The sequence below is a fragment of the Candida albicans genome, chromosome 6 (assembly GCF_000182965.3).
Source record: "Candida albicans SC5314 chromosome 6, complete sequence".
Lineage (NCBI taxonomy): Eukaryota > Fungi > Ascomycota > Pichiomycetes > Serinales > Debaryomycetaceae > Candida > Candida albicans.
In genome coordinates, this window is record NC_032094.1 from 199130 (window position 1) to 223359 (window position 24230).

The 24230-nt window shown below is 31.5% G+C and overlaps 13 protein-coding genes across 13 annotated transcripts; 6 read left to right on the forward strand and 7 right to left on the reverse strand. All coding sequences in view use genetic code 12, as the record gives it.

Annotated features, from left to right (window-relative positions):
* Nucleotides 1-126: 126 nt before the first annotated feature.
* On the forward strand, nt 127-981 carry CAALFM_C601020WA (uncharacterized protein; the record flags this gene model as incomplete). Its single annotated transcript, XM_709220.2, has 1 exon — nt 127-981. The coding sequence occupies one exon, from the start codon at nt 127-129 to the stop codon at nt 979-981; it is 855 nt and encodes a 284-aa protein (XP_714313.1).
* A 407-nt stretch (nt 982-1388) lies between these two features.
* On the forward strand, nt 1389-2465 carry HAL22 (Hal22p; the record flags this gene model as incomplete). Its single annotated transcript, XM_709221.2, has 1 exon — nt 1389-2465. One exon carries the CDS (start codon nt 1389-1391, stop codon nt 2463-2465), a length of 1077 nt encoding a protein of 358 aa, XP_714314.2.
* A 55-nt stretch (nt 2466-2520) lies between these two features.
* CAALFM_C601040CA (RNA helicase) lies at nt 2521-5016 on the reverse strand (the record flags this gene model as incomplete). Its single annotated transcript, XM_709223.2, has 1 exon — nt 2521-5016. One exon carries the CDS (start codon nt 5014-5016, stop codon nt 2521-2523), a length of 2496 nt encoding a protein of 831 aa, XP_714316.2.
* A 221-nt stretch (nt 5017-5237) lies between these two features.
* CAALFM_C601050WA (tyrosine--tRNA ligase) lies at nt 5238-6743 on the forward strand (the record flags this gene model as incomplete). Its single annotated transcript, XM_709224.1, has 1 exon — nt 5238-6743. The coding sequence occupies one exon, from the start codon at nt 5238-5240 to the stop codon at nt 6741-6743; it is 1506 nt and encodes a 501-aa protein (XP_714317.1).
* A 121-nt stretch (nt 6744-6864) lies between these two features.
* CAN2 (arginine permease) lies at nt 6865-8571 on the reverse strand (the record flags this gene model as incomplete). The annotated part of the gene is made up of 1 exon (XM_709226.1): nt 6865-8571. One exon carries the CDS (start codon nt 8569-8571, stop codon nt 6865-6867), a length of 1707 nt encoding a protein of 568 aa, XP_714319.1.
* A 1709-nt stretch (nt 8572-10280) lies between these two features.
* Nucleotides 10281-11180, reverse strand: CIP1 (Cip1p; the record flags this gene model as incomplete). The annotated part of the gene is made up of 1 exon (XM_709227.2): nt 10281-11180. The coding sequence occupies one exon, from the start codon at nt 11178-11180 to the stop codon at nt 10281-10283; it is 900 nt and encodes a 299-aa protein (XP_714320.2).
* A 1483-nt stretch (nt 11181-12663) lies between these two features.
* On the reverse strand, nt 12664-13662 carry CAALFM_C601080CA (uncharacterized protein; the record flags this gene model as incomplete). The annotated part of the gene is made up of 1 exon (XM_709228.2): nt 12664-13662. One exon carries the CDS (start codon nt 13660-13662, stop codon nt 12664-12666), a length of 999 nt encoding a protein of 332 aa, XP_714321.2.
* Nucleotides 13663-13877: 215 nt separating this feature from the next.
* On the reverse strand, nt 13878-14784 carry CAALFM_C601090CA (uncharacterized protein; the record flags this gene model as incomplete). Its single annotated transcript, XM_019475449.1, has 2 exons — nt 13878-14680; nt 14748-14784. 2 exons carry the CDS (start codon nt 14782-14784, stop codon nt 13878-13880), a joined length of 840 nt encoding a protein of 279 aa, XP_019330994.1.
* A 639-nt stretch (nt 14785-15423) lies between these two features.
* Nucleotides 15424-17016, forward strand: SEC9 (Sec9p; the record flags this gene model as incomplete). The annotated part of the gene is made up of 1 exon (XM_709230.2): nt 15424-17016. One exon carries the CDS (start codon nt 15424-15426, stop codon nt 17014-17016), a length of 1593 nt encoding a protein of 530 aa, XP_714323.2.
* Nucleotides 17017-19067: 2051 nt separating this feature from the next.
* Nucleotides 19068-20378, forward strand: FAD2 (Fad2p; the record flags this gene model as incomplete). Its single annotated transcript, XM_709231.2, has 1 exon — nt 19068-20378. One exon carries the CDS (start codon nt 19068-19070, stop codon nt 20376-20378), a length of 1311 nt encoding a protein of 436 aa, XP_714324.1.
* Nucleotides 20379-20625: 247 nt separating this feature from the next.
* Nucleotides 20626-21423, reverse strand: CAALFM_C601120CA (protein-S-isoprenylcysteine carboxyl O-methyltransferase; the record flags this gene model as incomplete). Its single annotated transcript, XM_709232.2, has 1 exon — nt 20626-21423. One exon carries the CDS (start codon nt 21421-21423, stop codon nt 20626-20628), a length of 798 nt encoding a protein of 265 aa, XP_714325.2.
* Nucleotides 21424-21709: 286 nt separating this feature from the next.
* On the forward strand, nt 21710-22483 carry CAALFM_C601130WA (uncharacterized protein; the record flags this gene model as incomplete). The annotated part of the gene is made up of 1 exon (XM_709233.1): nt 21710-22483. One exon carries the CDS (start codon nt 21710-21712, stop codon nt 22481-22483), a length of 774 nt encoding a protein of 257 aa, XP_714326.1.
* Nucleotides 22484-22509: 26 nt separating this feature from the next.
* ARC18 (Arc18p) lies at nt 22510-23058 on the reverse strand (the record flags this gene model as incomplete). The annotated part of the gene is made up of 1 exon (XM_709234.2): nt 22510-23058. One exon carries the CDS (start codon nt 23056-23058, stop codon nt 22510-22512), a length of 549 nt encoding a protein of 182 aa, XP_714327.1.
* Between the last annotated feature and the right edge of the window lie 1172 nt (nt 23059-24230).

Genomic DNA, 24230 nt, shown 5'->3' on the forward strand with positions numbered 1-24230 from the left:
TTAAGGCAAAATTTGACAAATTGATAGGCGTTATAGATCTCATCCTAGCGGATAGAGAAAAGAATAGAGAAGATCTTAAAAGCTCGTTCAATATGTTTAAGAACAATTTTGAAAAATCATTAAATAATGCATTTGGTGGTGATGAAGCACTCTTATGAAGATGCAAATTCAAATGTAAAGGAGTTGGAAAGTCATTTGAATTATTTTATTAATGATATGCTGCAAGTTTATATTCTTATTAATGAAAAAGCATTGGAGGTGAAATCACAACAGGATAGAATCAAAGAGCACAATGCAGATATTTTAAATCAAATAGAGGAAATCAAAAAGAATCTTGATAATGCGTATGAAGAAGCACTGGAAGTACAAATATCCAATAATCAATTGGTTCATGATATACAAAGTAGTTTGGATTACAGTCTTTTCACAGTGTCTAATTTGAATTCACATCTTCAACTTAGTATTAATGATTTTATTGAGAAAAATGAAGATATTCGAAGCCGTGCTCCAATCATATTTGAAGAAATATTTGGACTATTTTTGAATCATTTGAATGAATCGGGTCAGCTTGCCATGGATTCGTTTGAAGCGGCTCTCGATTTATCCTTGAATATGCTACATCAAAAATTAAATCAAACAGAAAGATCAATTGACAATCTCAACTCCAAAGTTTCAGATCTTGCTCATTTTGCAGATTCACTCAAAAAATATGCTTCAAGTATTTTTAATGTACCAAATTACGTGAGAACTTCAATGAATCATAAGATACAGCAATGGAGGGAATTTGGAAATATTATGGTAGTTGGGGGTGTTTTCTTTTTTGTTGTGCTAACTTTACTTGTTCTCTCATTCATAAGAACACAGGTTATGAAGGTATTCAGATTTGCATTTATTGGCATACCAATGATTACGGGAATTGCATTAGCTATATTCATCTTAAGGCTCTTGAGTATGCCTATGAAAGTTGTTGATATAGATTAAATAACTATATACTTAGCATCAGTCATCAATATATATTTTTAATGGAGGCTTACTCAAATTGTTTTCTGATTTAATTGCGATTCTCTTCTCTGACATCTACAATCTACCGTCCTTGGTTACCATATTGTAAGAGTATGGACTGGAAGCAAAGCAATCTTCTCTGAATTATTCTCTATATAAGGGGAGCTACCAGACACAAAAACCACTGCTTACCTAATCTCACGTTTTCTTCTGAATCTTAATCAACAAAACCCAAATTTTTTCAGTTGCTTCAACCAACCAATACTTTACACTTCCATTGAATGAAGACATTATTCATCTCAACACTCTTCATATTGCTTGTATCATTACTTTTCACATATAAACCACTCACCACCAAACTAAATTTATTCACTCGTTTCATCAGCATGTCCCATTCTACCCACCCATATCAAAAGGAACTTGAAGTTGCAACTTTAGCAGTAAAGCGTGCCTCATTGCTCACTAAACAATTAAGTGACTCCATTGTGCAGACTGCCAAGTCAGGCACACTCACTAAAGATGACAAGTCACCCGTGACTATTGGAGATTTTGCTCTGCAGGCTATTATCAACCATGCCATTAAATTGAATTTCCCTAATGATGAAATTGTTGGTGAAGAAGATTCACGGGAATTACAGGAAAACACTGGCTTGGCTGACCAAATGTTACAACTAATCACCAAGATCCAAAAGGAAACCAGCGGATATAACGACATTGTTGGAACATTGACTGACAAGAACGAGGTGTATCAGAGTATTGATTTTGGAAACTCACAAGGCGGTCTGAAGGGGAGATTCTGGGCATTAGACCCAATTGATGGGACCAAAGGATTCCTCAGAGGTGACCAATTTGCAGTGTGTTTGGCATTGATTGAAGATGGGAAAGTGGTATTAGGTGTTATTGGATGTCCAAACTTACTGGAAAACATTGTATCGAACGAAGAACATTCAGGGGTTGTTGGTGGGTTGTACTCTGCTGTCAAAGGAGTTGGCTCATTCTACAGTGAGTTGTTCAAAGAAGGTGCAGAACCATTGTCACAGCAAAAACGAATCAAAATGCAAAACCATACAAACCCTAGCCAATTGAAGGTTGTTGAAGGTGTTGAAAAAGGTCATTCTTCGCACTCCACCCAAACTGAAATCAAAGCCAAGTTTGGATTTGACCTGGCAACTGTTGCAAAACAAACTATCAATCTCGACTCACAGGTCAAATACTGTGTGTTGGCAAGTGGACAAGCAGACATATATCTCAGATTACCAGTAAACGAAACATACCGTGAGAAAATCTGGGACCATGCCGCTGGTAATATCTTGATATACGAGAGTGGTGGTCAAGTTGGTGATGTCACTGGTTCACCATTGAATTTTGGGAATGGTAGAACATTAGACTCTAAAGGTGTGATTGCCGCAAACAAGGGGATATTTGATAAGGTTATAGATGCGGTTACTGAAGTAAGAAAGTGAGAAGTATGAGGAGAAATATGCATTAATTATTAATATTCTAAGTCTATAGATCTATTTAATCATTAATATTAACTTTAACACCACCAATGACATGAGGGGCGATTTCTTGTAACCATGATAATTCAATAGCTGAGACATTACGGGCATAACCTTTTGTGGTAAACACATATTCTATATACATAATGGCATCCATATTTGGTTTCCCGAATAAAGTAGACGAGGGATGGACAGAAATCAATTGACCAGTATTGAATGTTCTAAATGATCTATCTGGCATACCAACTGCAGTGTTTGTGATATAACCTTTGAGAAACGATTTGAGGATTGAAGGAATATCCAATTGTCTATCAGTTTCTTCATTATCTAATTGTGCCCTGAGTTTTGCCAATTGTTTATCCTTTTCAGCATTGGTTAATGAATCATCTTGTTTAATAGTAGTCATCATATATTCCTGTAATTGATATTTGATTTTTTCCACATTTTTGAAACCTTTGAAACTAAATGCTAATTCTTTACACCATTCTTTACCTTGAGCTTGATATGCTTGGAAATATTCATATAAGGCAATCAAATCACCATGGATATTTCCCAAGGGACAATGTTGTCTTCTTTTGAAATTGATTTCATCTCTGGCTTCACCAGTGACATTAGTAATCAAATTATCGACTGAAAGACATGATGCAATATCAATAACCGGTGATAACACACCGAATTCTGCAGCAGTTATTAATACTACTGATAATTGTGGAGGAAGTGGTAAAATAGACATTTTATAACCCAATGTAGTTACTTTCCCTGAATCGTTCAATGCACCCAACGTATACAATGTATTTAATGCACTCAAAATGGCGTCTTGTCCTGGGTATTCTAACCAACTCCAATTAAGTAAATCATCAACACCTAATTTTTTCAATGTCAAAACTGGTAAAATAATATCATTTCTTTTAATTTCAGATTCTTGTTGTTTTGGAAGTGCCATATAAGTAGATTCAGGATATAATCTGAATACTTTACCTTCAGATTCTCTACCTGCTCTCCCGGCTCTTTGTCTTGCTGAAGCTTGTGAAATAGGGGTAGTCAATAATGTAGAAAGTCCTAAATTATGTTTCCAAACTTTAATTTTCCTTAATCCGGAATCTATAACATATTTAACACCAGAAACAGTAATGGATGTTTCAGCAATATTTGTCGCCAAAATCACTTTTCTTCTTCCCTTGGGTAATTTTTCGAATATTTTAGATTGTTGGCCAGGTGATAAAGCTGCATATAAAGGTAAAGGAACAATCAATGGTGCCTCCCTAGGTAGTTGAGGTGCTAATTGTTCTAAACTTTTAACACAATTATCAATTTCCTCTTGCCCAGGTAAGAAGCAAAGAATATCCCCCTCGGGTTCATTAAGATTGATTTGAATTATACTTCTGATCATGGTATCCACAATATCTTCAGATTCAGCATCTAAGTAGAATTGTGAAACTGGATACATTTTACCTTCAATGTATAAAATAGGAGCATTATCAAAGAAATTACTAAATAATTCGGCATTCAAAGTAGCACTCATAACTACGATTTTCAAATCTTTTCTTTTACCAGAAGTAATAATTTGTTTCAAAAACCCCATGATTAAATCAGTCAAAATAGTTCTTTCATGCGCTTCATCTAGGATAATTGTTGAATATTTAGTCAAATTCAGATCAAGCATGATTTCTCGTAGAAGCATACCATCAGTTAAATATTTCAATTTTGTTTGTCTGTTAGTCATATTAGTGAATCTAACTTGATACCCAACATCTTGACCTAATTTACATCCATATTCTTCACTTACTCTTGCTGCTAAAGAAGCAGCGGCAACTCTTCTTGGTTGTGTCACGCCAATCATTTTTGGGTTTTCTGGCATTAAAAATTGAGGGATTTGTGTTGATTTACCTGAACCGGTTTCACCAATGACGATAGTGACTTGATTATTATTAATGCATTCAATGATTTTATCCTTATGATGATAAATGGGCAATTTCTCTCTAATTTGTAACAATTGTTGGGCGGTGGCTGCAAGTTGAAACGAATTTTGTGAAAAATTGAAAGTATTATTTTCTTCCTCATCGTCTTCATCATCTTGATCTTTATATACAACGGTTTTTCTTTTGAATTCAAGCTTTTGTTTAAATTTATTCTTACCGTGTTGATGTTTTTCTTGTTGAGTCCTTGTTGGAAGATTCTCTGGTTCTTCTGTTTCATCTATGTCGTCAGTTACTTCAATCTCTTCGAAACCTTCATGTTGTGGTAAAGGTTCTTCAGTGCAAGGTTCCCCTTGATCTGCCACTAATTCTAGTTGTTCTTCAGGTGACTCTTGAGGTTTCTCCATTTCCCCTTCCTCATTGAATTTGAACTTTTTATTTTGTCGATGGATATCATCTTCATAAACAGGTGTCGGTATTGGTTCGGAAGTCTCTACTGGTGTGTTGTTGTCATTTTTCTTGTTCTTATTTCTCTTTCTCTTTCTTTTTTTACTACCATTTACTTGGTTATGTTCATCCCCTTTAATCTGATCTGTCATTGGTTTAGGAGCTTTGTATGTTTAATGATTAGAATGATATCAGTAAAGTGAAAAAAAAAAAAAACGCATAGAAAACTTTGAGCTGAGGTTGAGATGGATTTGAATTTGCGGCTTTCTTTAAAAATTAAACCGCGAATAATAAAACAGCCCGCTAATGAAGCTACAAGAAAAAATTCAATCGAAGAAACGACAACCAGAAGTTCAACCAGACATCAAGTAATATGTTGAAAACACATACCAGAAACATACCTTTGATTAGAAGGCTTGCTAGATTTAATTCAACAATTGCAAGAGATCCAGTCACTATCATTCCTACCATCTATGAATTGACTGAAGCCAAAGATTTAACACCAGAAACCAATCCCGACAATTCATTATTAGAATATTTACAAAGTCGACATTTAATTGAATCAATAACCGATGATAATTTATATAAATTGACTAAACGTGGTTCTAATCACAAATTCAAATTATATTGTGGTGCTGATCCTACGGCATCATCACTACATTTAGGTAATTTATTACCATTAATGGTGTTATTACATTTCAAAATGAGTGGTAATGATGTTGTTGGACTTGTTGGAGGTGCTACTGGACTTGTTGGAGATCCAAGTGGGAGGAAAACAGAGCGTAACAAGATTGATGAAGTTGAAGTTGAAGATAATGTGACGAAAATCCAACGACAAATTTCTACATTTTTGAGTAATGGGATAGAATATGCCAAATCAAGACAATTCCCCATGACTGAAAAAGTCGGTGATACTACATCGGTAAATAATGCTTCATGGTGGGAAAACGTGAAGATGTTGGAATTTTTGGCTACATATGGTAGACATATTAGAGTTAGTTCGATGTTAGCACGTGATTCCATTCAATCAAGATTAGAACTGGGTGGAATTGGATTCAATGAATTTACCTATCAGATTCTACAAGCTTATGATTTTTGGCATTTATACAAGGATGAAAATGTTAATATGCAAGTTGGAGGAAATGATCAATGGGGGAATATTACTGCTGGTATTGATTTAATTTCACGTTTGAAGAAATTTCATGGCAAGAAACATGAAGCTTATGGACTTACTGTTCCATTATTGACTACTTCTAGTGGTGAGAAATTTGGTAAATCCGCTGGAAATGCAGTATTTATTGATTCTAGTTTGACCACTCCTTATCAAATGTATCAATATTTCATTAATGTTCCAGATGATATAGTGGGCAAATTATTAAAAGTGTTCACATTATTGCCCTTGAATGTAATTGAAGGTGAATTATTACCTAAACATAACAGTGATCCTGGTTTACGTATTGCTCAACGTGTTTTAGCACGTGAAGTTGTTGATTTGATCCATGGTGTTGGTGTTGGTGACGAAATGGCGTTTATTACGGGATTTTTATTCCCTACTCCAGATCAACCATTTAATGATAATGTAAGCGCTGATAAATTGATAGAAAATTTTAAAAGATCAGGTATTTTGTTTAAAAGAAATAAGCCTTCACCTGATGAAGAAATCAAATTGAGTGCATTATTAGCTGATATTGTTGGTAAATCAAAGGGTGAAATGAGAAGATTGATTAAAGCTGGTGGTGTATACATGGGATTGGACAGAAATCAAATTGAGGATCCAGATGATGTTATATTATTTGATGTTGATAATCATTTGATTGATGGTAAATTGTTGTTGGTTAGAGTTGGTAAACAGAATTATTACGTTGTTGAGTTTGTATAACCGGCGCCCCACTCTTCAGAGAAATTTGTAAATAGATTTAAATTAAATAAGTATAATCAGTTTCTATTATAATCGCTGAAAAGCTCTATGTCCATTAAGTATTAAATTATATAAATTAAGATTAAGCAATAAGTAACCAGAATCTTTCCCAAACATTTTTAGGTTCAGGTACATCAAATTCAGCATCATTAATATCTCTAACACCAGAATCAATATCACAATCATCCAATGGGATTAATATGTTTTCCCATTTAAAAGAATCTTTACCAAACCCGTAAAAGAAAAAGTGGAAACCAATCCAAAGAACAACAAATAATATCACGGATATATAGGCAGTGAAGAAATCACTAGCATTGAAGTCCCAAAACACTGTGAAACCTTGAATCAACACAACAATGAATATAATAATAATGGCATAATATGCACTATATGGCATGAAAAAAGCTTTATAAGGTAAAATGTCTCGACTTAAACCTCTTTTTCTAAGAACATTCATGAATCTGACATGACTCACAGAAATGAATCCCCAAGCGATCAATCCAGCAGTGGCAATAATATTCAATAACCAAGTGAAAGCTTTATTACCATCTTCCGAACATGCTAAATATCCCAATGCACCAAATGCCGCAGTGAACAAGACAGCAAAATATGGAACACCACCTTTGTTAGTTTTAAGGAAAAATTTAGGAGCTACACCAGCTTGGGCTAACCCGTAAAGAATACGTGATCCCGAATAAACATTGGAATTACCAGCTGAAATAATTGTTGTAACGATCACTGCATTGAAAATGTGTGGTAAAACTTTAGTACCGGAATTTTCCATAGCAATAAGGAATGGAGAGTTTCTTGTAAAACCACCATCTTGAGTAAGCTTTGGATCGTTGTAAGGAACCAAAAGACCAATGAAAAGCATACACAAGACATAGAATACCAAAATTCTGAACATGACTTTTTTAATTGCACTACGGATTGCTCTTGGAGAAGCTTCACCCGCAGTAACAGCAACCAATTCAGTACCTTGGAAAGTAAAAACAGCATTGATAAGACCATTAATGAAAGAAATGGCGTATTTACCATTATTCAGAACTATCATCCCATCACCCCATGCATATCCATTCCGCCAATAACGGAACCCAACTGGTCCAGTTTTACCAGCCCCACAAACCATACAAAATGCATATATGAGCCACCCAACAATAGCAATTACTTTAGTTGAAGCAATCCAAAATTCAACCTCTCCATAATATTTCACCGGGAATAAATTAAATGTAGTTAATAAGACGAAAAAAATGGAAATCCAACCAGCTAATGGTACAGCATCAGTCCAATATTGTATGACTTGACCAACAACTGATAATTCTAAAGCGAATGTTATGGCCCATGAAAACCAATATAACCAACCATTAGCAGCACCACAACTTTTTGAAACCCAACGAGTTATAAATTGGGCAAATGATCCAGAAACGGGGATATATGTTGTCATTTCCCCAAGTGATTGTGTAACTGAATATGCTAAAGTTGTGACAAATAAAAATGATATTAATGACATTACTGGACCAGTGGTGTGAAGTAAAGAACCAGTGGATATGAATAACCCTGTACCTATTGTACCACCAATGGCAATCATAGAAACATGTCTTGCTTTTAAATCTCTTTTGACTTCATCACAAGTACTATATTGTTCACATGATAGATCATCATTATCTTTCTCTATCATTCCTATTGATTTATTGTCTTTGAGGGATGTTATAGGTTGAACACCACGAGATTCTATGTCATTTGAACTACTGCTGCTTTCAACAGGATATTTTTCACCTACTTCAAACATAATATTGATATATAGTTGTTTTGATTAGAAGTAAAGAATAAATGTAACAATTAGAATATAGATAAATATTTTATAAAAAAAAATTGAAACTTTTTGCAAGGTGTAAGATTGAAGACTTTTTATATTATATTGTGAAATGATGATGGAATTTGGTTTTGCGGCAATATCGAACCGAATAATAATAATAAATTTTTTTTTTCTTTTTTACTTTTAATTTTCTTGACCGAAATTCAAATGAAACCCAAACTAAATTTCCAATGGTTTTGATATAATATCGATCATTAGTGGGGAGGTGGAGATGTTAAGAGTTTGATTAATTGCAACAATATTGATGTTGATTCATGTTTTATTGTTGGAAATGTGGAGAAGTAGAAGCACCTCGTTGTTATATTCCATTAGGAGTTGGGTAAATAATTTAAGAAAAATCAGTGTTTCAATATAGCAAAAAAAGAGAGAATGGTTGGGGTGTTACAAAAAGGTTAGATCTGTAGCTAAACTACTTGTTTTACTCCAGTTGCTGTAGCCATTGTCTCTTCTTCTTGGGAATACTGTCATCATTGCTTGCTGGTAACTAAATATCATCAATTTTATCATTCATTGGTGCCGTGTTCAACGGTTTGAAGAAGAAGTCAAATTAAAATAAAGAGATTTACATCAGGTTAGCACAATAAGCATGAACAATATCTTTACTTCTGTGAAAAACCCATTTTATTTTGAAAAAAATGAAAAGATGAAAAATTATAAAGAGGTTTATAAAGTTACAAATTCCTAATTAGGCAAATCAATCCATCTAAAATTATATCTAACCGCCCTCTGCAATTAATCACCCACATTTCAGATGCTCTGATTAAATTGTTGCCGTGCCAGTAATAGCCAAATTTCATGATAAGCGCAATAGAAAGTAATAAGGCATTTTAAAATAGGGCATTTTGACCATTCATAAAGGCATTACTTTAAAGGAATGCCTTCGCGATATTTAATTACCAAGACGGAAAAATTAAAGATTTTTTTTGCCATCGTCAATTTGCCTTAAATAATATGCCGCACAGCCGTCACGCAGTTTCTCTTATTCTTACTTCCAATTTTTAACTCGGTTCGAAACTAAAATGCCGTTACATGTTGCTTTTTCACAAGACTTGGATGCTTTAACTTCGTTCTTACTTGCACTTAGGGTTCAAATTCAAGGTTTGATCAACCCCACAAGAGGTTAATTTAAGGTGTTAATTATCAAAAAGGGGACATGTTGTTGATAAGATCTTTAATGATGATTTGTAATTTGAGGTAATTTTTATCTCTTGTTGGGTTTTTGTGGATGTTGCAAATAAAGCTGCAAGGAAATCAACAACAACAAGTAAGAAAGTGTGGCTGGAATTACAAGTCCGTGTATGGTAGCACAACTGATGACATTTGAATAGTTTTCATAAAACAAAATGTGGAATAGTTTTGGATGATCAACAGCACGTGACTACTGTTAACCAGATGGCTGTTGAGAAGGCACCAAGACAGTACAACAGATATCTACAAACACCTATAGGTAAATGAGGACTGCCTATTTCCTTGAAACCATTTTCTATTACTTATTTACATTAGTTGTATCTTTTCATTAATTCAATTTCATTCATAAATATCAAATACTTAGTATCTAACTACATATTGCCTACTTTAAATGAAAATAAACCTTGGGACATAATAAATTATATCTGATAATCTTAGTACTTGCCCCATTTCCATAAAGACTCACCTGGGTTGACCAATTCGTTGTCCAATTTACTGGAGAGTAAACCTTTATCTAAACCTTGAGCAGCAATAACTTGTAAATACCATAAGAATTTCTCACCATCAAAACCAGCTTTCAAAGATTCAGTAAACTCTTTCTTGGCATCTTCTGCAGATTGTTCAGAAACAACTTTCAATTCAACATTATGATCTTTAGAATATCTATCAATGACATCTTTGACAGTAATTCTATCAGAACCAATTCTAATGGTATCTGGTAATTCTCTTGGATTAGGATTAGTAGCAATAGAAAGTACAGCTTTACCAACATCTTCTAATTTAGAAATATCAAATTGTTGATTAATGTCACCAATAAGTTTAACAGTTTTGTCATCAGCATTGATACCAGTTGAACCAACCCATTCATAAAGAAAAGCTCCTGGAACAGCAAATAACGAAGTTATAATATCAACAACTTTAACTCCTAATTTTCTGACATTTTCTGAATGTTGAGTTTTGATTCCTAAAAACCCTGGAGCATATTCATCAACTTTAGGAATATCAGTACCAAATTGTGATGGAATGAATAATTTTGGTTTAATTGCATCAATTAATTTTTCGATATTAGCGAAAGCCTCTGGATTTGGACCAATTAATTCAATAATAACATCAGTACCGGATAATTTTTGGCTCAAGGTTGATTTAATTGATTCTTCATTGATTTCAGAAACAACGTATTCAATTTTGTCATTTTTAGTTTCTGGTTCCTTTCTGGTAATTGCCTTGATTGGGAAGTTGATTTTATCGTCAAAAATACCAGAATTGATAGCTTCAAGAACTGGTTTACCTAAGAAACCATTCAAACCGATGATAGTAATTGAGACTTTAGACATTGTGATAGATAGATATTATAGATTAATTATTAGATAAGCTTGTGTAATTGATCAATTGCTTGATTAATGAGATTGGAAAACAAAAAATTACAAGTCATGTGGAATGGAGGAAACACGTCTATTTATAATGGTTTGATTCAATGTGATGCTTAATAGGGGAGTGGGGGGTTATGCAGTGTAAGGAGAGACGACAAAGCATACTTAGCTAAAAACACAAACGCATATTGTTGCCATAGTTAGATGTGGAATTAAATGGAGGAATCTTTTCCCGTAAAATGTAAAGAAAGGAGGAAAAACATACACCAAGAAATTGTGGCGTAATCTGAAATTCTTTGTTTCTCTCTTTCTCTGTTTAATTTGTAATCAAATATTTTTCTCATTACATAATATGCAAGTGATGATTAATAATCAATATTTGTTTATCAGTTATATCTATTAATCCTTGTATTTATAATTTCATAACAAATCGATAACAACAACTGATACAGCCACATCACAATCAATTTACTGGTAACTTATTTGTAATCAATCTATTAGCTAAGATTGTACAGAAATTGTTTCTGCTTACTAAATTGTATTGGTAATAATTCTACTATGGAGTAAATAGTGTTGCTACTATAATTGTGGCTAGTGTATATACTGACATCAATAAGCTCGTCTTAATAATATCTTAGGTGTAGCAAGCTTGATATCTTTGACACAGCTGTTATTTGTCTACGCCACATTAGATTTCTTAACCACAACTTGTAAGGTAGTATAGACAACCACAACCCTATACAGGGCTCTCTTGATCCTTCCTCCAATGTCTGACTACTAAGTACCATCATACCACCAGGGTTAGGTAGATATATAGACTCTCTTGGATGCCCTTGTCGTCTACTCCTAAGGAGGTTTACATACTCAACTAGAAAATACAAGCTATTAACGTAGTTTAAGTATTACACAACTTTGTATAGCTGACTTTGCAACCCTCAGATTCGTTGAATTTTTTTTGTAAGTAGCAATCTGTGGTCTCTGGTAAATAGGTCAAGCCTGAGTTATTACTAATCTTATTACTTATACTGCCAATTCTAAAACCATCAGCAAATTCATTATTAAGCATTGGTTTTAGCTCTCATTTGGTTAGTAAAGTTGCAGATACGATGTACATAACTAAGCATAGACTATAATAATCCGAAACTAAAAGTTGCAATATTCCGATATCCGGTATTCTTTCCGTTGAATCTTTTGTATTCTAAATATTAATACAAGGTATAACTTGATTAATTGTTGGTTTATGTAGATGATAGTACTTTACTTATTGGTTGTAAATAATCTAAAGAAGTACAGAATTTATTTCAAAATTGGTATACAGACTCAACCAAAATAATAAATCAACCATTCAAATCGATATTATCTAAAACTACAAATAAAGATATACAAATGGTTTAGCCTACTTAAAGTATACATAACAGCATCAGTTAACTCCTCGTAGTTCAACCAACTAAAAATAACCTTTATAATGGTTCTCATCTCTAGTTGTATCATTCTGTTCCTCATCCTCGTCATCTTCATCTTCGTTTGAATTATCTTCAACAGTATATAGCCCAATTCTTCTTCGATTATTATTATTGTTATTTGATGATAGTTTTTTATTCTTTTTAAATTTCTTGAAATTTTTCCTTCCAGCATATCTCGATTCAGTATCATCATCAACACTCTTATTTTTATTACGACGATTTCTAGGATTAACTAAATCAACAATTTCCACAATTGCCAAATTTTGTAAATTTTCATTAATTTCAAATTCAGATTCCAAATCTAAATTTGATGATTTATTCAATTCTTGAACTTTTAAAACTGCATCTACTAATGATACTTTTGGTGTAAATTTTGGAATTTTAAATGGTTTTTGATCATCATTAGTAGTTTCATCTTTATTCTTACGTTTTGATCCAATTTGTGTGATTTCTTCATCGTCTTGTCCTTCTTCCTTATTATTAATTGATGGAGAATTTGAACCAGAATTTGAACCAGATTTTTGTGAATTGGAATCTGGTTTAGATTTCCTTGCTAATTGATCAGTTGATGATGATAAATTCGAATCACCCAAACTATTAAGTGCATCTTCTTGGTTGATTTTACGACTTTGCGTATGAGAATTCAACACTTTTTGATTTTGCTTTATCGTTGAAATTTTTTTAATGGGATCACTTAATTGTGTTATTTCTTGAGTTATTGAATCATTATCACCACTGGTATTAATTTTCTGACTATTTAATTCTGGTGATGTGCTTTTATTGTCAGTGTCCAAGATTGATACTTTAGGGGATGGATCACGTGTAGATGGTACTGGTGTAGTTGTAGTTGTTGGTGTTGTCGTACCTAAGGAGAAGAAATGTAATCTATCAACTTTTTCATATTTCCTTCTCTTTCTCCCTGAAGGTGCCGCCACCTCAGGCGTTTGTGTTGTTGCTGATTTGTTATCTGCTGCCAACATCATTGTTGATGTACGTTTCAATTGATTAAAATAATTTTTGGGGAGATCTAGTATTGAACCTTTTTTAATTGATTGCCATAATTGATCTTCTGTTAGAGTTTGGAAATTATGTCTATTCAAAGTTGTTGCCATTGTAGTTGGAACAATTAAAATGAATTGATTATCACCTATTTTCGATTTCAATACGTCTTCTTGTTGTTGTATTAACACTTTAAAATCTACCCAATTATTGTTTCCAACCAATTTATTCTCTCCAATGATACTAATTTAACATTATTTAATGGCTTTAATCTATAACTTTTCGGTAAATAGTGATCATCCTTTTTTGGTAAGTATTTCTTATAATCTATATCCAAAAGCCAATCCTTAACACTATTATACCCATCCTCATTATCATGACCTAATACTTTTTGTAACCATTGTGAATTTAAAATTGGGATACCCTTAATAATTGCCAATTTGAATTCATCTTTTTGTTCTTCCAGCTTGATATGGTTGTTACCATTATCACTATCATAATAATAATGAGTGGCATCCATTATATTATCAACGATTTGAATATCAATACCATGATCTTTTATTATTGTTTTGTAATGATTTTGATCACATTTCTCATTTGCACTAATATATAATTTAAAGGGAATCCATTCAATGAACAATGGAGTATCTTGAGTTATTATTTGTCCTGTTTGTTTATCAATTTGTGGAATAGTTTCAATTTTCAATTTGAATTCATTTGTGAAATCAATTTCTTCTGGTTTACTATCTTTTGATAATAATTTATATGTTTTCCCATTTATAATCGTTTTCGCTCGACTACATATTCTAATGATTAATAATGTTTTATCACTACCTATTGAAGAAGAAGACGATGACGATGATGGTGGTTGGGTATTGCCTATGTTGGGTCCAGTTATTAATTCAATCAATTCTCTTGATACTTTAGGTGACCAGAATTTTATATCAGTATTTTCATCACGTCCCACGGTATAATTTGTTTCTGGTGATAAATGTTTATATTCTGATATATTGTTAGTTGTTTGATCTTAAGTTAAGTAAATATGAAAAAGTTTCAGTTTCTAACATACCTCCTCTTGGATCATCTTTATGATATGTTATCCACATAGTTAAGTGTACATTTGCTTGTCAATGAAGTCTTCCTAAGCGAATTTGAACTGAAAAAAAACCTATCGCGATCCCTTTACAACTTTAACAAACGTATAATAAACAGGTTGCATAAAACCTTCTACAAACCATTCAGAATCTTACTTTCATAAATAGTGATTTATTATGAATCGTTTCTTTAAACTAGTAATACTTATATCAATAATGATTTCCCTTACTTTTATGATGTAACTGGTTTAATATCAGAGTTATAGACGTAGTCACGTGATCAAAAGAGAATAAGAGTCCACGGTAACCACTTTAGTTAGAATCAATACTTATTGTATTAAGATAAATGTGAATTTACAATAACAAATGGTGAATATAGTTTATCAGTTCATACTAGACGATTAGTTGAAATTTATTTATGTTTGTTTGGATAATCGTTTGTTATAAAAATAGAAATCGTCATTTTTTTTTTGCTCACTTGTCCTGTTCATTCCATTCAAGGCTGTAACTGTAAATGTTAAACTAAATTTCATTTCATTTCATTCAACAAAAAAATACCATACTCTATTTAACTTCAACAAACTAATCTCAAGAACCAGCTTACTTCCTTTTATAATACTACAACAACATATATTATACAACTAATCAAAGATGGGTATTAAGAAAATGTTTCAAAAGAAAGAACCAACCGAACAAGAAATTCGTGAAGAATTAAGTCGAGTTGGCATTTCTACAAGATCAAATAATACTCGACAAGAGAAGTTTGGTGCATTTAAAAATTATGCTCAAGAACGAGCTAATATGAAACCACAATTAGGACCAGTTGGTGGTAATCCTTATGCCAATATTAATCCTGGGACCAACAATAATAATAATAATCCATATGCCAATGATAATGGGAATAATAGTACTGGCAACCCCAACAACAACAGCAACAGCAACAACGGTGGTAACCCCTATGGTGGTGGTGTTACTAATAATAATCCTTATGGAGGCTCTGGTGGTAATGGAAGAGGATCATCACCTAGTCCTTATGCACCGACTACATCAACAACTACTAGATCATCTAATCCATATGGAAACAATAATGGTTCTAGATCAAGTCAAAACACTTCTAGTCCTTATGCCAAATCAACTAACAATTCATCATATTCTAACTCACCGTATTCTGGATCAACTGTAAATAATGGTAATCGTGGCGGCCATAGCAACAACAGCAATAGTTCTGCTGGTGGTAACCCTTATGCTGCCGGTGGTAGAAGTTCACAATCTCAAAATTCACGAGACAATGTATATACAGCTCCTGCCACTCGTACATCAACTAGACAAACTCAAGGATATGGAGGTGGTGATACCGATTCGACTCTTGACCTTAATGCCATTCCATCACATCAAATGTTTGATAATAAGAAACCGATCAAAAGAAATCAACAAAGTTCACAACAACCTGCCAATGATTATAATTTAGATTTAAATGATGAATATGGCGAAGAAGAAGACTTGAATTTGGATATAAGTGAAGTACCTGAAGAACAACAACAAATCAATTCTGAAGATGAAGAAGTAGAAGCCATTAAACAAGATATTAAATTTGTCAAACAAGAATCAGTTCAAAGTACCAGAAATACTCTTAGAATGGCACAAGAAGCTGATGCATCGGGTACTAATACTTTAGGAATGTTAGGATCGCAACTGGAACGATTATATAATGCTGAACAAAACTTATTATTAGCAGAAACACAAACTCAAATAGCTGATGAAAAAGTTAAAGAATTGAAACGATTAAATCGATCGATTTTCATTCCAGCTAATGGTAATCCATTTAATAAGAAATCTCGATTACGTCAACAAGAAGAAAAAATTAAGAATCAAAAATTACAAGAAAAATATATTCGTGAAAATAATCGTCAAGAAATGTTTGCTAGTGAACAACGTATAAAACAAGGAATCACGAATAATTCAACTAATAATGATGTTTATAATAAATATCAAGATGAAAAAAATTTATCAGCTGCTAAAAGATATCAATTTGAAAATGATAGTGAAGATGATGATATGGAAAAAGAAATTGCTCTGAATTTGAATCAAATTGATCAATATGCTAAAAAATTGAAAGGATTAGCTAATACTATGGGTACTGAAGTTGATAATCAAAATACTAGATTGAAGAAAATTGAGGAAAGTGCTGATAAATTGGATATTAATGTTCATATGAATACTACTAGATTGAATAATATTCGTTAGACAAAAAAATAATTTAAACAATATATATATGTATAAGGTTTGTTAATAAAAAGAATAGGAAATAAATTATTTAATACAGGATTTGAATCGCCTTAGATTTTGTACTATCATGGGGAGTAGGGTCCGATCACTTTCGAAAATATAATCAAGAGCAATTGCAAAACAAGCAATAGTTGGTTGTCACACTGTTCGACCATTAGCCAATCACTTGCTTTTGCGAAGGTACGGGGGAAGACATCGCAATTAACTTAAAAGCAAGAGCAATCAGATAAAAAGAAGAAACTCAACATGTGGGGCAAATATAAGGAGAGATTGTGGATTATATGGTGGGGGTGGCTTGAAAAGAGATTACCACTTTACCGAAATGAGTTAAACGCAGAGAGAAATATCTGATAACAAAAGTGGAGAATAATAATAATTGACACTCTCTGTATAACTCCTTAAATGTGCTGATCTAATTATTACTACCATTGTCTTTTCAGAAAACTCTCTTCATAAATTACAAAATCACTATGAAGCGTTTTAAAACTCCTTAATTTCTATCTTGAGTAATAATAAGAATTGATCTGAAAATGTTGTTGCCACAACTAAAATTCTTGGATCAGGATAAGAATAATCCCGCACATTTCAAAAACCTTAAAGGAAAACGTTTGCATTCAACGTGTTGCCGTTTCATTTCTTTTTGATAGCTTAATAGTGTTTTTTAGACTGATCAACCATCAACTATCACCCCCGTGTCAAAAAAAATTATGCTATTAGTCACGTGACTGGGCCATAAGAAAAAGATCTAAAAAAATATTTCATCCCTTCATGCACGACTGTTTAATATTTTAGTAAGTGGTGAATGTGTGTGTGTACCATTCCACATAAATCAAATACTATTGTCATCCCCCACTCCATACGAAACATTCCGATATGAAGAATCAATGAGAAGTTTGATAAGTTGTTAATATCTTCACTATTGATGTTTAGAAAGGGATTAGAAATTATGGGCGACTTCCTCTCTACCGAAGAAATTGCACGGTTTAGTATTATTATTTAGAGTTTGTTGTCAAGTGAAAACATCAAATGGAAGTCTTACTATTGGTTCAAGCTAAAAAGAAATCAAATCAATCTATACTGAACATACACGAGAGCTTAAAAATATTCAAATTCCGTCTAATTTTCAAAAACATAAGTTCAACTTCAATCTCAGTCCGAACCTAACAGAAAGTAATACCCATTAGTTTGTGTAAGAGTAACAAAAATGTGATTATCCGCAATTAACCAAAAAAATAACCCAACAAACAAACACTTGCATACGAAATACGATCCCGTTGGGGCCTGAATTTATAAAAACTCAACAAAATAGATTCCTAATGTACTAAAGAGAGAGAAAATATTCAAATGCCGTTTGATTTGATTTGAACTTGTCTTTATCAATTCAAAATTTTCTCTAGAATTAAAGGATCAACTCCATTTCCTTGATAGATGACTTCTTTGGATGAACATAATTCAGAGTTTTAGTTCATCTATTCAAATGATTTACTATTATTAGTTGACAAAAGTATTTGACCGGAAAACAATCTTGACAATCTTGACAATTGGAAAAAGGAAAAAGAAATGTAAATTGGTGTATTTATACTTAATTAAGAAATATTTTAGTCAAAAATATTTTACTTTATTGAGCGCTTAAAGAAATTTAATAAGAACTTGAGATGTCCAGTTTTGCATATGAAAGAAATATAAACTGCAAATTTTGTTAGAAAAAGAAATTAATCAACTATTGTATTATTGGCCCGCCAAGTCTTAAATGATAATAACCTACATACTGTTTTSYTTACTCTCCTGAAGTAAAGTAACACCAGATGAGTAGTAGTAATATTACAATATCGTGTTATTTTTGTATTTGTTAATTTATCTTTCTCCTATTTAGAGATTATCTCATTCGTCTGTTTTTAGAAATTTAAATTTTTTTTTTTCATTTTCAACTTTTTTATATTTTACTACTTTCATTTCTTCTTTCATTAACCTTCAATCAGTTGTAATAATTATTCATTCAACTTTCAATAATGGCAGCTGCTACAACGTCCTTTTCGTCGGGATTCAATAATAACAACAATGCTGATCAATCTACTGATAGTTCTGCTACTATCAGTAAATCAGGTAATGTTGCCAGTTTTAAAACCACTTCCACTACTTCAACCTATCAAACAAATTTAACTGCTATTGATACTTATGGTAATGAATTTAAAGTTCCAGATTATACCATTAAAGATATTTTATCCGCCATTCCAACTCATTGTTATGAACGTAGATTATTACAATCATTATCCTATGTTTTCCGTGATATTTTTTGTATGGTCGTATTAGGTTTCATTGCTAATAATTATATTCATTTGATTCCTAATCAATTCATTAGATTTGCAGCTTGGACAGGTTATGTTTGGTGTCAAGGATTATTTGGAACTGGGATTTGGGTTTTAGCTCATGAATGTGGACATCAAGCTTTTAGTGATTATGGTAGTGTTAATGATTTTGTTGGTTGGGTATTACATTCTTATTTATTGGTGCCATATTTTTCATGGAAATTCAGTCATGGTAAACATCATAAAGCTACTGGTCATCTTACTAGAGATATGGTTTTCGTTCCTAAAACAAAGGAAGAATTTTTACAAAATCGTGGTGTTAAAGATTTAGATGATTTATTAGGTGATTCTCCAATGTATTCATTATTAACTTTGATTTTCCAACAAACTTTTGGTTGGATTAGTTATTTAGTGGCTAATGTAAGTGGACAAAAATATCCTGGAGTTTCATTTTTGAAATTGAATCATTTCAATCCAAATTCGTTGATTTTTGATAAAAAAGATTATTGGTATATTTTATTATCTGATTTAGGTATTTTATTACAATTTTTCAATCTTTATGTTTGGTATCAATCATTTGGTGGATTCAATTTATTAGTCAATTATGTTTTACCTTATTTTTTGGTTAATCATTGGTTAGTTTTCATTACTTATTTACAACATTCTGATCCTCAAATGCCTCATTATGAAGCTAGTCAATGGACTTTTGCTCGTGGTGCTGCTGCTACTATTGATCGTGAATTTGGATTTGTTGGCAAACATATTTTCCATGATATTATTGAAACTCATGTTTTACATCATTATGTTTCTCGTATTCCATTTTATAATGCTCGTGAAGCTAGTGAAGCCATTAAAAAAGTTATGGGGATTCATTATCAACATAGTGATGAAAATATGTGGGTCTCGTTATGGAAATCTGCTAGATGGTGTCAATTTGTCGATGGTAATAATGGGGTTTTGATGTATAGAAATACTAATGGATTTGGAGTCGATCCTAAAAAGCAAACCCATTGAGGATCAACCCCATTATAGGTTGATATATAGATCCAATTTACATTAGATTATATTATATTAGATTAGATTAGATTTATATTAATTTAGATATAGATATTATATGCATAAATTTTTTTTGCACAATCAACTATCCATCTGGGTGTTGTAGCTTTGTGTTTATTTCTAAATAAGCATAGCGAATAGGTTATTAGGGTTCAATATGCATCTGTTAATTGACTCTAACTTCTTGGAAATTTTATCAATCCATTTATATCATCATCCAAGTTTTAGTTTTATTACGATAATTTATATAATCAATACCAAAAAATTTAATTAAATAAATTTCTTCAAATTGAATTCTTTCATTAAAAAATTTCCATAATATAATCCCACCAATAATTAATATAATTAAATTATTCATAAAAATTTGTAATCCTAAAAACCAAATGAAAAACCCAAAATATGATGGATGACGGAAAATCAGATATATTCCCGTAGTTATTAATTTATGACCATCCATATCGTCGTCTTGGTCATCATTATCGGATGTATTATCTATATGTTCAAGTGAAGAGCCAGTAATAGAGGTTGTAGCCTTCTTTTCTTTTTGAATATAATGATTAAATGATGATTTTGCAGTATACATACTTAAACTTCGAATAAATTGTCCCATAATCACCAAACTCAATCCGACCCCACTAATAATTTTTGAATTAGTATAAAAATCTCCCAAATTCAAATAACCCCATTTATGAAATATATGTTCTATTATAGATAATAAATTAACAATAAACATTTCTTTATCTTCTAATATAAATGAATCATCATCAACTTCAGAATTATTAAATAATACTGTATTTATGAATTCTAAACTATGGAAATTTATTAAAAAAATTATGAAAATATTAATTTTCCAATAAAAAGTGTTGGATGTTATTAAGAGGTGGTATGAATTGATGGTGAATAAACCACCTAATATGAATGATTTTAAGGCAATTTTGAGTAAGTTGACTTTATAAGGGTTATATCTTGATAAATTATGTTTTGAAAAAATGGGAGATGTCATGGATAGGGGAGTCTATATTGTAATAGATAGCTTTAATTTGTGTTTTTAGATATAAGTTTCGAATAATTTATGAGTTAGTTTGAAGATGTTGAAAAATTCTCGATGGATAATTCCACGCGTAAAATATATGAGATTTAATCAAAGCAAGGTTGATATTGATCTATTACAGAACTTCCATTAACTTTACGACTCTGACCCAATAACGACATTTTGATGGAGTTATGATATAACTACTTCCCCAATTTTTCTATCATTACTTATCAAACATACAAAAACAACACTTACAATGTCACTAACTTATAATCCTAGGAATAATAATTTATTAGAAATATTCATTACTTGTTTTATAATGGGTATTACACTTACAATATCCATCATCACACTACTACTAGGTACATCTTCCTTGTCTAATAAATACATTTGGCTAGTCATTTATTCCCTTTTATTGCATGGATTTTTCATATTGGAATTTATAAATTCTTCATTATATCAGTATAATTCCGTTACATCAAAATCATTTTTAATATATGGTAATAAAGGTAATAAACAATTTTGGTATTTACAATTATTAACCATTTGGGAATATCTTTTATTAAGATTGGGGAAATTAAATGTGATTGTCAAATATTTCCCCAACATAGGTAATTGGAGTTGGAGTTGGTGGTGGTGGACAATTTTACAAATATTTGGATTACTTATCAGTTTATTGGGATTATTTATTCGTCATTTAGCTATGAAAACTTGTGGATTATCATTTAATCATTATTTAATTACCCCTGATCCAAGTCCTAGCAAAAATCAATATGAGAATAAATTAATCACTCATGGAATTTATAAATATGTTAGACATCCTAGTTATTTAGGATTTTGGTTATATTGTATTGGTATACAATTAATGTTATTAAATATTGGCAATTTAACCTTGACGATCTATATTTTAAATTGGTTTTTCAAAATTCGTATTGAATATGAAGAAAATCAATTAATTAACAAATATGGTGATAAATATATTAATTATCAACAAACTACAAAACGAAAAATATTAATTCCACTTATATAGAATAGAATAGTTCAGTATACTACTACTTATAAACTTTTATTCATGAATTTTCTTTTTGTAAAAGCTAACCAATGTTTACTTGGAATATTAGGATCATCATGATAAATTCTTTTAATTAATCGATCACTCAATTCTTGTCTAAATTGAGTCAAATAATTTTTCAATAATTCATATTCTGATTTATTTGCTGGTGATACATATAATGAATTTAATGGGAATCCAATATCTCCAGGTAAATGGAAATTATCAACACTTAAATTAATTAATATTTTCGTGGCTTCTTTTGAATTAGTAAATTTGGTTAATTTGGTTAAACATTGATTTATAAATAAAATCCCATAAATTAATAATCGATCAGAATTTCCTTTAATTTCAAAATTTTTGAAAAATGAATTAGCTCTAAATAAATCTAATACTTCTTCAATTATATCATAATCAGAATTATTTTCAGAATAAATTGGACCTCGGAAATTAGTATGAAATGGTAATAATGATAAATTACCAATGGTTCGAATTCCAGAATTGATACTTTGATTTTGTTCTTCTGCTAAAAATGTCGAATGATAAGCTGGCATGGAGTTATTGGGTTAATATGATAAAGCGGATGGAAAATAGATTTTTTATGGTATTTACGTTTAATTCCCAATTGGTTCTTGATATATGTGGTTAACGGGTAGATTCTTCTTCCTCTTTCTCCGATTTGATGTAATTTTGTTTCGTCCAACAACACAACAACGATCAAATCTCAATCTGTTAGTCACGTGATATACTAGTTAGGAATTTTGGACACGACTAGGTTTCAGCAATGACAGCAATGCCTCCCCAACCACAATAATACTCCATGTAATTCTTTATCTAACAACTATCATTTTGAAAAAGAAATACGATTAGCTAAATTATTAAATCCGAGATACAATATATCCTGTGTGAAGTTGCTTTTATTGTTTTGGTCAAGTTTTAATTCTATTTTGGTTTGTAATCTTTAATTAAAAATTATAATTACCAGAAGTATATCACGTGACCAATATATACGAATTATTATAACGAAGCAAATATAGAGTAAACATAGGCAATGCTATCTTAAAACAATGACCCCAAGTATTCAATAACTGAACTCCGATTTATCTCATTAGCGATATAGCAATTTTATATTGCATTGTATTGTCTTGTCTTGTTTTGGTTTATGGGTTCTTTTTTCAAACAATAATACCACCTAGAGAATTAAACTCAAATAGCAACTAAAGCAACTCTATAACAATGATGATCTTAGTCTACCAATTTCATTATGATGAATAGAGATTTACTTAAAGCAACTTGTGGAGTTGAACAATAACAGAATTCTATTGAGTTATTACGAAAGCAAACTAAGGTAGTGTACTAGTGTTGCTAAAATTATATGTATGTATGTATGTATTTGAGTGTGCGAGTGTTGCAAAAAAAAAAGAAGTAACAAACTAATTGATTTTCCTAATTTGATTAAAATGTAAACAATTGGTTGTAAAAAAAAAAAGAATTTTTTGATTCCAATTTAATACACTAAATCAATCAATACTACTTACTATTATTAACAAATAATACATTTCAATTTATTATGTATTGTGTGTGGGTCTTTTCTACTTTTTGACGACACGAGAGACCCAGGACTAACAATTTCTTTAAATTTTTTTTTACTTTCAATCTCATCACCAATTGATATTCATTCTCTTTCATTTTCAAATCTATTAATCTATTACTTTTTAAATCATAT